Raw genomic sequence first — 11,667 nt, 5'->3', positions numbered from 1 at the left:
ATGCGTAGTATAATTGCGCGACGTGAAAATCGTATAAAGCGCACGCGCAGACAGCGTAGGGTACAGTTCATACGAATCGGAAATCATTCCGGTCGCCTTTCTTCACTTGACCGGCCAAGATGTTGAGTGCTGTATCGAAGGCAGCGACTGGAGCCCTTAGGGCCGTCAAACCCACCCTTCTTCAAAATGAAGTCGCAAAAATATCCGGAGCTCTCTCCGTAAACAGTGAGTAATTTAATAATCATTTTCACAAACATATTTTTGCATTGTCCCAGCTCTGATTGTAACATAGACCACACTGTTCATCATCGTATTGCAGTCGATGTGTGTTACAGTATGATTGTTAACATCCTCTGTAATTTCAGCACCTTATTCTGACAATCCGTATCGACTGTGACATTTATCTTCTTTTTTTCTCGACTGACATACAAATATCGACGAAGAAAAGTATTGTATTGATTATATAATCGGTATTATTTGATCGTACCGCAGTGGTGATACCACTGTGCCAACATGGCGGCATTAAGGTCACTTCGACTAATTTTTGACTGCATCGAAATGACTTACCCTTCGTAACTGAATGATGATATTTCAACTAACATTAAATTTTATTTAAATACCCTATCCTCTCTTGAAAATCAGGATCCAAGAAATGGTTGATTTTCTTAAATTTATTGGTACCATCAGTCATGTTTCGTGGACAATCGATCATCCTTACTATCGTCTACGAGACACTAAACCAGTCTGAATTTTCAATTGATATATCATTTTGTGCACTATTAAGGTAATTAAAAATGTTTGTAGGATTTAGAACATAAATCTGTTAAATTTTCATTGAAGTATACACATGTAATTTGTATTATGTAACTTACCTGTAGTAAGTATTATCTAATATTTTGTTGAATTTATTATAATAATTATTACATTTGTAAATCCTGTAAGTCTCAGTGTCTGTAATTTCTAAAAATATAATTAAACATTGCACACAAAATTTTGAAGTTTGGAAAGCTGTGATCTACTTATTATACGTAGAGACAAATGTGTGAATAGAATGTTTATTTACAATTAGGTAGAGATTATGCAAAAGCGGCAAACAGCAAGGGTGGTGCCCAAGGAAAAATTGTTGCTGTCATCGGTGCTGTTGTTGATGTACAATTCGACGATGCCCTTCCACCAATTCTCAATGCTTTGGAGGTTCAAAATCGTAGCCCCAGGTTGGTCCTTGAAGTTGCTCAGCATTTGGGAGAGAACACAGTCCGTACCATTGCCATGGATGGTAATTTTTTTCCTCTAACATTCATATAATATATTATGATTGTTATATTTATAGCCTTTTACAATATAATACAATTATGCAGGTACTGAGGGTCTTGTTCGAGGCCAATCTGTTTTGGATTCTGGATATCCCATTCGTATTCCTGTTGGTGCTGAGACTTTGGGTCGTATCATCAATGTCATTGGTGAACCAATTGACGAACGTGGGCCCATTCCTACCGACAAGCTTGCTCCCATCCATGCGGATGCTCCTGAATTCGTAGAGATGTCCGTTGAGCAGGAAATTTTGGTAACTGGTATTAAGGTTGTCGATCTTCTTGCTCCTTACGCCAAGGGTGGAAAAATTGGTAAATTTTATTTTCTACTTGTGTGTTTGTATCCTCTTGAAACTATTATTTAAATAATATTATTGATTTTTATTTAATTTATATCAGGCTTGTTCGGTGGTGCCGGTGTCGGTAAAACTGTATTGATTATGGAGCTCATCAACAACGTAGCCAAGGCTCATGGTGGTTACTCCGTATTTGCCGGTGTGGGTGAAAGAACGCGTGAGGGTAACGACTTGTACCATGAAATGATTGAATCTGGTGTCATCTCCTTGAAAGATAAGACCTCCAAGGTAGCGCTGGTATATGGTCAGATGAACGAACCACCAGGCGCTCGTGCTCGTGTCGCCTTAACTGGTTTGACCGTTGCTGAATATTTCCGTGATCAGGAGGGACAAGATGTATTACTTTTCATTGATAACATCTTCAGGTTCACGCAGGCTGGTTCAGAAGTAAGAGTGAACACTATACTATATTTTACTATACTTGTTATAAAATTCAAAACTTTATTAACAACCATTTGCTTTTAAGGTATCAGCCTTGCTGGGTCGTATTCCATCTGCTGTCGGTTATCAACCAACCTTGGCAACTGATATGGGTAGCATGCAGGAACGTATTACGACCACCACGAAAGGATCTATCACTTCTGTACAGGCTATTTATGTACCTGCCGATGACTTGACTGATCCTGCTCCTGCCACCACATTTGCTCACTTGGACGCCACTACTGTATTGTCCCGAGCTATCGCTGAACTTGGTAATTAAATTACTTGGTTTTACGAGTTTCTAATGAAATTTAGAAGATTACTAACACCTATCGTTGAATGACATTAGGTATCTATCCCGCTGTCGATCCTCTTGACTCCACTTCTCGTATTATGGACCCGAATATCATCGGTCCTGAGCATTACAACGTTGCTCGTGGTGTACAGAAAATCTTGCAGGATTACAAATCACTTCAAGATATTATTGCAATTTTGGGTATGGACGAATTGTCTGAAGAAGACAAACTTACCGTAGCCCGTGCCCGAAAAATCCAGAGGTTCTTGTCTCAACCATTCCAGGTACATACATCTTAAGTTTATATTTTATCAATAATATATATTTGCTTTTGTTTCATTGCATAACTATTGTTAACAATTTAATATTTAGGTTGCCGAAGTATTCACTGGCCATGCCGGTAAATTAGTACCGTTGGAAGAAACCATTAAAGGTTTCCAGAAGATCTTAGGTGGAGAATACGATCATCTTCCAGAAGTCGCTTTTTATATGGTCGGACCTATTGAAGAAGTAGTAGCAAAGGCAGAGTCATTGGCCAAACAATAAACCGAAACACAGTCATCGTAATCATGTCATTAATAAATAATTAAAACGATCTTCTAATAATACAAGCCTGTTTATTTTTTATCTGTTAAAAATGTATTGACTTCTATCCAGGGTTACCAGTGTCTTCGTATTAAAATTACAAAACGGGGATTAGAAGATTGTTTTTCTGTTGTTCAAAAAGTCATAAAGCCATAATAAATTGATGAGGACATCAAGAACATAATTACTATACAAATTTTTAAAGGTTTTATGTAATTGTGTTCAGGGTGTTTTCTTATTCATAGATCAAATCGAAAAACGTATTGTCAACATATACTTAATACTCTATAGTATATGTTAGATATTAATAAAATTTTACAAAAACGTACGGATAAATGTGAATTTTGAGAATCATCCTTCGTTTTCGTAAAACATGTTTCTTTTTTAATGTAGGATAAATAGAAAATACATGTTTATTTTAAGTATGAAAAAATATATCTTTTTGTCACTTTAATTAAAGTAACATTCTTTATAAAAAAAAAACATGTTAAGGTATAAACAAAAATAATACTATTCATTCTTATCGAAAGTAATCTCGTCAGATATCACGGTTTGTTATCAAAAATCGATCATAGGTTTCTCCAATCGATAAACGTCTTTAAGTATCTAAAACAGAAAATAGATTTGTTATGTGTAATGACATAACTAGTTAATACAATTCAAAAATAATTGTCAAAGCATTACCTTCCATTGCTCCATATTTAGAGTCATCACGTTTTGAACATTAGGACTCTTCCCCTCTTTTATTTGAGTCATCATGTCTTTTGTACATGATTGAACAACTAAGACTCTAGAGTCATCTGCAATCAAAAAAGAAAAGTATTAAATCACCTTGAAAAAAAATATTACATGGTCCAACAATCAGTAAAAGAAGAGATACCTTTTGATAGTTTTACTTTTCCATCTCTAACTAGAAAAGATACTTGCAAAATATTTTCAATCGTTTTACCGAAGTCACTAGGATGCAAAACAAGTTGAAAGAAGTCAAGAGGTTTTTTATGAGTTCTACAATAAGATGTAATAAACGCCTTCATCTTTACAGTCTGTTCTAAACCTTCTTCTTCTTTATCAACAGCTACAACATTTTCAGGTCTTTTTATTTGTGCTTGAGGTTCTTTAACTGTTACTTTTCTTTTACTGACTTCCTTCTTTTCTAATGGAGCTAAGGTACCTGAAAATTAAAATGAAATCAAAGTATTTTTCATCCTTCTCTTTATTTATTAATATTTAAAAAACCATTATAAAACCTAATAATGTGCTGCATTGAGGTGTTGTTTTAAAACATTTTGTGACTTGATTTTCCAAAAGTGACCAATCCGGTGTTTCTGATTCCCCGTTTGAGAGTTGTTTTACGTATTGTACCTTAATAGAATATCAAAAATTTGTTACAAGAGACAACATGGAGATGTTACGTATCATACTTTAATACATACCACTCTCTGGGCAAATTCCACAGGATTATAGGATGACATGTACTTCGTTAAACTGCGGGTGCATTGTTTCAGAACTTTAGAAGATATGTTCATTATTTCTGAGTCCAATAATACCTCCTCCTGATTCTGTACTAATTACATATTACAAAAAATTGGGTATATTTAAAAATTTATATAAAACATGAAAATAATGAAAATGCATATACTTTTCTCTTCTAAGGTCGTTTCAGAATTTATGGTATCTATTTCTACCATACATGACTCCAAGGTGTGTATTGTATTGTCGTTGACTACATCCTCTAAAATTTAAATATTAATTATTAATTTATGTTTATAAAAGTATAGCAATTTATATCGGGAACTTACGAAGATTTTCAGTTTTAGTTATAATTTTTCTCAAAATTTCCTTGCGTTCCTGTGGAGATCGCGAAATTGAGTCTCTGTTACTTGAGCCGGTCCTGTCCCCAGACATTTCACCGTTTTTCTTTATTAAGAATTTATTATAAAAATATCGGAGCAACGATAGTAACAATACTATTTAAGCACTGTCAACTTCAGTTTCATAAACACACAAAGAAACTATTACAATATTTTCATTGTTTTCAAGGTCGAATCATCTGAACTTACTGACACTCGAGTAATCAGTGGACCTAGCATTAACTAATGTTAACCTTTCATCACTGTGAAACGAGCTATGCTAATATTTACGAACTAATTCACCACGGTGTCTTGAATGTTACTTTTCAAAATTATTTATTTTCACATAATTGCTTTTTCATTTCTCTTTAATTATCTTTTCTGTATTGGAAGACAAATTGAATTTCGAGTGACATAGGCGAGTGCAAAAGAGAGACAGTGATTGCTCAGAAAGGTACTTATATGTACCAGGAAAACTTTGACAGTTCGTGGTTACGGACGGTTTACGTTTCAATTTACATACAAATTTGAAAAAAAAGACGGGTATGGAAAACACCTCGAATAAGGTATTGTTTTTCATGTTCTCATTAATTAAAGGAATATGATGTGATTATTATAAAATTTATTTGTAGGAAGAACAGAACAATCAGGATGATTCAGATTCAGAAATAGACGAGGTAGAGCCCAGGCTCAAGTACGTCAGAATGCGAAACGATTTAGAACACATATTGCAGAATGATGCGGCTAGTTGTATCGCTGTACATCCTAAGGTATAAATTAAATAATATTCTTACAAATTTCTTTGTAGTAGTTTGCTGATCTCATGCTATGGAGGTTAAGCCATTTTATCAAAGTCATGGAATACAATAGACGATTTTATATTTTGTACATTACAAGTACCACAGAATTTCATTGATTAAAATAACATTTTTTTCGTCATGTTATTCGCAATGAATTTATTATGTATAAGGAACTTTATTATCTTTTATAGACAATTCAGATTACATTTGTTCTTCATTACAGCAATTAAATTTTTGTTTAGTTTCTGTGCCTGGGCTCTCATTGGGGTATGATCCATCTTCTAGACCACCAAGGCAACAATATTCAGTCGAAGAGTCTACAGGCCCATACTGTTGCCGTTAACCAGATTTCTATAGATCATAATGGAGATTTTATTGCATCCTGTAGCGACGATGGAAAAGTATTCATATACGGTCTTTATAGCACAGAAAATAATCATAACATGAGTATGGGTAGATTGGTAAAAAGTATTGCCATAGATCCGAATTATTCTAAAAGCAGTGGTGGAAGAAGGTTTATTACAGGTACATATTAAAATTACTATGTTTAGTTCTTGGATTTTTTGAAAGGGATTTAATATTATTGTTTCTCAGGTGATGATAAATTAGTCTTGTATGAAAAGACATTTTTATCCAGAATGAAACTTAGTGTATTATGTGAAGTAGAAGGTGGAGTAAAGTCAATCGCATGGATTGGACATTTTGTAGCTTGGGCATCGGATAAAGGTGTTAGGATTTATGATTTAAATGCGAGGTGTTCGTTAGTTCTTATTAAATGGACTAGATCTGCAGAGTAGGTGAAAGTATAATCTTAAAAAGTTTGATAAGACATAGTTGTAGAATAATTTCCTAATTAATACAATTTTGTTTTTTTTTTGCAGTGCATTACCGGAACACTATAGATGTAATTTGAGGTGGTCAGATGATAGAACATTATTAATTGGTTGGGTTGATATAGTAAGGATTTGTCAGATCAGAAAAAGATCGATACAGGAAATGGTTAATAGGAGTTTACCAGAATATGTAGTAGATCCAGGTACATTTATATGTAATCGAATAATTATTCGCGAATGTATTGATGGATTATGAGGATGTATTAAGTAATAGCATTTAATTTCAGTTTCTACATTCCAAGTAGATTTTTACATTTCTGGCATTGCACCATTAGAAAATCAGCTAGTATTATTAGGATGTGTAAAGGAATTAGATGAAAATGGAAAGAGTCAAAGGCCAACGTTACATGTCATTGAACCAAAGTATCAGGACTTCTCTGTTGTCTGTGCTAATTCTCTTACACTTCGTGGTTATAAAGAGTACAGCTGTAATGATTATCATTTAGATTGTTTACAAGAAGAAAATAGGTATACTTAATACTTACTTAATTTGATTACACATTATATAACTTTTATAATTTTCCTTTTCTTCACATTTAGGTTTTTTATTGTGAGTCCAAAAGACATTGTTGTAGCTAGTTTATATGATGCGGATGACAGAATTGAATGGTTATTAAGTCATGGGAAATTTGAGGAAGCATTAGAAGCAGTGACAATAAGTAATGGCAAGGATTGTAACAAATATACCTTAGTTAATGTTGGTCGCGTATATTTAGACCATCTATTAGCTTGTGGGAAGTATGATGAAGCAGGGAAATTATGTTTAAAAGTTTTAGGAAAGGATAAAACATTATGGGAGGAAGAAGTTAATATCATTCATTAAATTACCATTCAATTACTAGTTTGAGTTTAATTTTACTTATGCTATGTTTTGCTACAGGTATATAAATTTGCAAGGGTTCACCAACTAAGATCTATTTCTTCTTATCTTCCAAGAGGCGATGTCACATTAGATCCGTTGATTTATGAAATGGTTCTATATGAATATTTAAAAATGGATCCTGATGGATTTCTTCAACTAGTCAAAGAATGGTCCCCTACATTATATAAAGTTGCAGCTGTCGTTAACGGTGTTTTAGAGCATCTTATAGTTCAAAATCAACGACAAAATGTACTGTTAGAGGCCCTAGCTATTTTATACATTCATGACAAGAAATACGATAAGGCTTTGGCTATGTATTTGAAGCTAAGGCATAAAGATGTATTTCACCTTATTAAAAAGTACAACTTATATTATACTGTCTATGACATGATAGAAGGTTTGATGGACCTGGATGTAGAACGAGCTATACAATTTTTTTTAGAGAAAGACAGAGTGCCATCAGATATTGTTGTACAGAAACTGCAACATAATCATCGATATTTATACTTGGTAAGATATAGAAAATAAGTAACTTAATTTACAATAACTGATACTCAATAATGTAAAAACTGGCACTACCAGTATTTAGATGCGTTAGATAAGAAGGATACAAAAGGTATGAGGGGCAAGTACCATGGATTGCTAGTTCGACTCTATGCAGATTATTCTCGAGATAAATTATTACCACTTTTACGACGGTCTGACAATTACCCGATACAACAAGCATTGGATATTTGTAGTCAGCGGAAATTCTATCCAGAAATGGTATATTTACTTGGTAGAATTGGAAACACTTCTGAAGCTTTAGCACTCATGACACGAGAATTAAACGACATGGAAAGCGCAATTGCTTTTTGCCAAGAACACGATGATGAGGAATTGTGGAACGACTTGATTAATTATTCTTTGGATAAACCTAGTAAGTAATTCCTGTATAATTGTAAAGATATTTCTGTATAATTTGGCTAAATAAAGTCGTTTCATTTCAGAGGCCATTACATTTCTTCTACAGAAGATAGGAACTTATGTAGATCCTAGATTAATGATACAGAAAATAGATCCAAATTTAGAAATTCCTGGTTTAAAAAAAGCTTTAGTCAAAATGATGTGTGATTACAATCTTCAAGTTTCTGTGCAAGAAGGTTGTAAAAAGACATTATCTACTGATTATTTTAATTTACACGAAAGGCTGGTTAGATGTCATCAGAAAGGGATATTTATTGACGGTTAGTTACCTACTAGGAAGCAATTACAATAAACTGTATTAGAGTTAATAATCATAATATTCTTCTGTATCAGATGATCAAATGTGTGGAGCATGCCACAGGAAAATAATTGTAAGAGGTATCTATAAAAATGACAGAAGCTTAAGTTTTACTTTCATCATATTCATACAATTATTATTTGTTGCAGAACCAAGGAACTTAGTTGTATTTTATTGCAAACATTTATTTCATGAAGATTGCTTACCAAATTTCGAAGTAGTGGTATGTATGTTAATTTTTAAGTACTTATAAAATACTTTATAAATTTTCACACACTTTAATTTTATTTTTTAGGAGAATTGTGTCATATGTAACTCACATAAGGATATGTCACCTGGTAGAAAATGATACAGGTAGAATTGATGATTAAATTTTTTAATATATTTCATTCCTTTAACATGTGCATTATTTGATCAATGGTGGAACACTTTGAACATATGTTAATTGTTTTGAGACATCCAGAGCATTTCGATGAGGGCTAGAAGTGATAACGGTTAGCATGAATAATTATAAATATAAAATACACGTGTAACATAAATATTTACTTGATGTTTGTCACAAACTTTTAGAGTTGTGTGACATTTATGGCAAATGGCCTCAAATTGTAAAGTATCTTCGTGGATAATAGATTCTTTTCCCAAACTTGTACCGCTTTTAGAAGACTTTGAAATAGATACTTCATGTGACTGTATAGATTGCACAGAATTATACGAGTCCTGAAATTCAATTATCTTCATTATGATTAACTTTAATCTTTAATTGAATACTCACCATGGTATTAGGACATTCTTCTGTAGAAGATCTTGAAGGGATTTCTTTTGGTGTGGCACTCTTTATCTTAAATTCACAAGCACCGCATACAAGCTCAGATTTTTCTTTTGTTAACTGCGATTGTACATCAACATCAGAATTCTCTTTCTGTGTACTGGTCTCCCAAGATATTGGATCTTTGGCAAATGCTTTGAAATGTTGTATTGTAAAATCAATTACATTTTCAGGTTTTACTGTGGAGACCAGTAAAATTTATACTTATTGTAAAATGAACCGCTGGTTAAATAAGTAATATGACCTGTTTAGAAAGAATTTGTACAATGCTTATCCAGCTGTGATTACCAACTAGTAATGTTTGAGTGTAGTCTCTAATCAATTGTTCCACTTCCGGATGATCAGCCAGATATTCTGTGTGTTCAACCATCTTGGAATACTATAAAAATATTGAAAATATATTTTCTTCAATTTTTATATAGTACCAAATGGTACGTGTATTTATTACTGTTTTTTTTACTTTTTTATCTAAATATTTGGAAAACATTTCGATATCTTCTGCCCAGCGATCCCGCAATGGTGTCTCCACGCTGATTGTATTATCCGTGACGGTTGGATCAGCCAGTGGATTTATTTTCAAGATGTAAGGCTTATCCAACCAATTGTGTCGTAGTATTCTACCTTGCGAAGTTAAATAAGTTTTTATAGACTGTACCTCTCCATCCTGTTTGTGCATTTCACGCTCAACTGTGTAGACATTTAGAAAGTGTCCATCCATTTCCATACGTTCACTCGAAGTACATTTCTGTCGCGAAAAAATTGTTTATTTTCATTAAGCAATGTACATTTGTATTTCCTTACATAATTAGATGTTATTAGTTCTCCATCTATGGTGATGGTCTGAAGAGATAATGTTCCTTCATAATTTGTCAGCGCCAAATATCGCATAAGCAATATATTTACTCCTTCGCTGATTAACCGATCATTACAGCAAAAGCTCAAGTCTTTGGTTTCTTCGGATTGATCGCATTGGCAAGTCCGCGTTAGTTTCACATGATAAGAATTATCTTGAATGCCTATATAAATTGATTTTTCATGTAAACTGTCACCTTCGTGCAAGAATCTGAAACATTTTCTTATATTTATAAGTTAAAGATAAAAAGTAACATCGAATCATTAAAAGTGTGTAGTACTGACTCCGTTCTTTTTTCTTCTAGGCAGTGGAACTTCGACGTAACTGAGCTGGTAACTTTTGTCCCACCGAAGTGACCATCGACGGACATCGAAGATTGCACATATACTAAAAATTCATGAGTCTGAGGCCCTATAGACTCAACCAGAATGCAATAACCACCTACTGGTTTTATGTCCTTTGCAAATTCATTTTTTGAACAAACCATTAACGTCTCTCGAAAGCATAAAGCTGTTCGTTTCCCGTGGTCTGAAGTACAAAAGAAAGGAAGAAAGGAAATATTTAAAGATACAGAAACGCGATATCTACTTTGATATTGTTCATCACAACACTCGCAGAAAATAGACACACTACATTCCATATACATCTGGTTTCGCCAACGACGAATAAATTTGCCAATGTGTACATTATATATATTTTTCTATGTCGATTTTTTATTGCGCACCGTTTCCGTGGATGTTCGCATATTTTTATTTTTCGCGTATCTTTATTCGTTGTTGGGGAAATTTTTATTGAAACAAAATGTCCGAATGGGGTGTTAAACCGACATGTTTTTATTCGAGAACTTCTTAAAGATTTTTATTATCGGTGTATGATCGTTGCGTTTTGAAGCGATTGGTCGTAAGCCCTTAATTCGCTGTACATACTTATGTATAAATTCATGCTTCAAAATGAAATTATTCTGTAGTATAAAATGCAGCAGAGAAAAGTAAGCGATCTGCGAAATCATTACTTTGTACAGTAAGGTGCCATTATTGTATAAAATAATTATAGCTCAGTAATACTTAAGAAATTCGATTAGTACTTACATGGATCACGTGTATGTATTATCATTGATACATTTAGAATACTCGAGTTAGGTCTTCGTGTAAATACGATTTTCGAATCGCAATGCAGAAAAACAATAATATATATATATATATGTAATTAATATATAAATTTTTCACGCCGCTTTTGAAATTGTACGTCGGATAATTATTGAAGCTTTTTCGCGGTGATTTTTATAATTAAAGCTCGTTTGATCTAGATAAATGGAATTTAATTTGTTTCTTACGATTAGAACAGACTTTTATT

General features: G+C 33.2%; 4 protein-coding genes across 7 annotated transcripts; 2 read left to right on the top strand and 2 right to left on the bottom strand.

The window, feature by feature from the left end:
- The first annotated feature begins 52 nt into the window (after nucleotides 1–52).
- ATPsynbeta (ATP synthase, beta subunit) lies at nucleotides 53–3,294 on the top strand. Its single transcript, XM_031977175.2, has 7 exons — nucleotides 53–225; nucleotides 1,070–1,276; nucleotides 1,359–1,622; nucleotides 1,710–2,053; nucleotides 2,133–2,358; nucleotides 2,436–2,665; nucleotides 2,754–3,294. The coding sequence occupies exons 1-7, from the start codon at nucleotides 120–122 to the stop codon at nucleotides 2,925–2,927; spliced, it is 1,551 nt and encodes a 516-aa protein (XP_031833035.1). The 5' UTR covers nucleotides 53–119; the 3' UTR covers nucleotides 2,928–3,294.
- A 29-nt stretch (nucleotides 3,295–3,323) lies between these two features.
- Nucleotides 3,324–4,910, bottom strand: Nse4 (SMC5-SMC6 complex kleisin component Non-SMC element 1). The gene is made up of 7 exons (XM_031977173.2): nucleotides 4,766–4,910; nucleotides 4,606–4,698; nucleotides 4,400–4,530; nucleotides 4,214–4,328; nucleotides 3,847–4,137; nucleotides 3,651–3,766; nucleotides 3,324–3,572 (listed from the first exon to the last, which is right to left on the bottom strand). The coding sequence occupies exons 1-7, from the start codon at nucleotides 4,869–4,871 to the stop codon at nucleotides 3,525–3,527; spliced, it is 900 nt and encodes a 299-aa protein (XP_031833033.1). The 5' UTR covers nucleotides 4,872–4,910; the 3' UTR covers nucleotides 3,324–3,524.
- Nucleotides 4,911–5,231: 321 nt separating this feature from the next.
- Nucleotides 5,232–10,767, top strand: lt (vacuolar protein sorting-associated protein light). Of its 4 annotated transcripts, none has more exons than XR_004235039.2 (14): nucleotides 5,232–5,382; nucleotides 5,449–5,586; nucleotides 5,859–6,141; nucleotides 6,211–6,409; nucleotides 6,498–6,652; nucleotides 6,737–6,977; nucleotides 7,050–7,314; nucleotides 7,390–7,881; nucleotides 7,954–8,290; nucleotides 8,361–8,597; nucleotides 8,671–8,708; nucleotides 8,785–8,858; nucleotides 8,931–8,989; nucleotides 10,619–10,705. XR_004235039.2 is itself a non-coding variant. In XM_031977154.2 (14 exons), the coding sequence occupies exons 1-13, from the start codon at nucleotides 5,362–5,364 to the stop codon at nucleotides 8,982–8,984; spliced, it is 2,541 nt and encodes an 846-aa protein (XP_031833014.1). In that variant the 5' UTR covers nucleotides 5,232–5,361; the 3' UTR covers nucleotides 8,985–8,989; nucleotides 10,619–10,767. The 4 variants fall into 4 exon arrangements, 3 of the variants coding, with proteins under 3 accessions (XP_031833014.1, XP_031833017.1, XP_031833018.1); XM_031977154.2 differs by having other exon boundaries at nucleotides 8,671–8,715; nucleotides 10,619–10,767; XM_031977157.2 differs by lacking the exon at nucleotides 5,232–5,382 and having other exon boundaries at nucleotides 5,466–5,586; nucleotides 5,840–6,141; nucleotides 8,671–8,715; nucleotides 10,619–10,767.
- On the bottom strand, nucleotides 9,360–10,960 carry LOC143175291 (ciliogenesis-associated TTC17-interacting protein-like). Its single transcript, XM_076373900.1, has 5 exons — nucleotides 10,599–10,960; nucleotides 10,263–10,524; nucleotides 9,922–10,206; nucleotides 9,750–9,840; nucleotides 9,360–9,640 (listed from the first exon to the last, which is right to left on the bottom strand). The coding sequence occupies exons 1-5, from the start codon at nucleotides 10,958–10,960 to the stop codon at nucleotides 9,360–9,362; spliced, it is 1,281 nt and encodes a 426-aa protein (XP_076230015.1).
- Nucleotides 10,961–11,667: the final 707 nt, after the last annotated feature.

This window comes from Nomia melanderi, chromosome 14, assembly GCF_051020985.1.
Source record: "Nomia melanderi isolate GNS246 chromosome 14, iyNomMela1, whole genome shotgun sequence".
In the NCBI taxonomy this organism is placed as follows: domain Eukaryota; kingdom Metazoa; phylum Arthropoda; class Insecta; order Hymenoptera; family Halictidae; genus Nomia; species Nomia melanderi.
This window is presented reverse-complemented; position numbering and strand designations above follow the sequence as displayed.

What these genes read in the sequence shown, in the direction of transcription:
- Nse4 (XM_031977173.2), bottom strand. Translation starts at nt 4,871, where the DNA reads ATGTCTGGGGACAGGACCGGCTCAAGTAACAGAGACTCAATTTCGCGA. An exon ending in AACTAAAACTGAAAATCTTC is followed by an intron (nt 4,699 to 4,765) that starts GTAAGTTCCCGA and finishes TTTAAATTTTAG; the next exon opens with AGGATGTAGTCAACGACAAT. An exon ending in AAAAGTAAAACTATCAAAAG is followed by an intron (nt 3,767 to 3,846) that starts GTATCTCTTCTT and finishes TTTTGATTGCAG; the next exon opens with ATGACTCTAGAGTCTTAGTT.
- lt (XM_031977154.2), top strand. Translation starts at nt 5,362, where the DNA reads ATGGAAAACACCTCGAATAAG. An exon ending in GTATCGCTGTACATCCTAAG is followed by an intron (nt 5,587 to 5,858) that starts GTATAAATTAAA and finishes ATTTTTGTTTAG; the next exon opens with TTTCTGTGCCTGGGCTCTCA. An exon ending in TGGAAGAAGGTTTATTACAG is followed by an intron (nt 6,142 to 6,210) that starts GTACATATTAAA and finishes ATTGTTTCTCAG; the next exon opens with GTGATGATAAATTAGTCTTG.
- LOC143175291 (XM_076373900.1), bottom strand. Translation starts at nt 10,960, where the DNA reads ATGTATATGGAATGTAGTGTGTCTATTTTCTGCGAGTGTTGTGATGAA. An exon ending in AACTAATAACATCTAATTAT is followed by an intron (nt 10,207 to 10,262) that starts GTAAGGAAATAC and finishes TTTTCGCGACAG; the next exon opens with AAATGTACTTCGAGTGAACG. An exon ending in CCAAATATTTAGATAAAAAA is followed by an intron (nt 9,841 to 9,921) that starts GTAAAAAAAACA and finishes ATATTTTTATAG; the next exon opens with TATTCCAAGATGGTTGAACA.
- ATPsynbeta (XM_031977175.2), top strand. Translation starts at nt 120, where the DNA reads ATGTTGAGTGCTGTATCGAAGGCAGCGACTGGAGCCCTTAGGGCCGTC. An exon ending in CGCCAAGGGTGGAAAAATTG is followed by an intron (nt 1,623 to 1,709) that starts GTAAATTTTATT and finishes AATTTATATCAG; the next exon opens with GCTTGTTCGGTGGTGCCGGT. An exon ending in TCTTGTCTCAACCATTCCAG is followed by an intron (nt 2,666 to 2,753) that starts GTACATACATCT and finishes TTTAATATTTAG; the next exon opens with GTTGCCGAAGTATTCACTGG.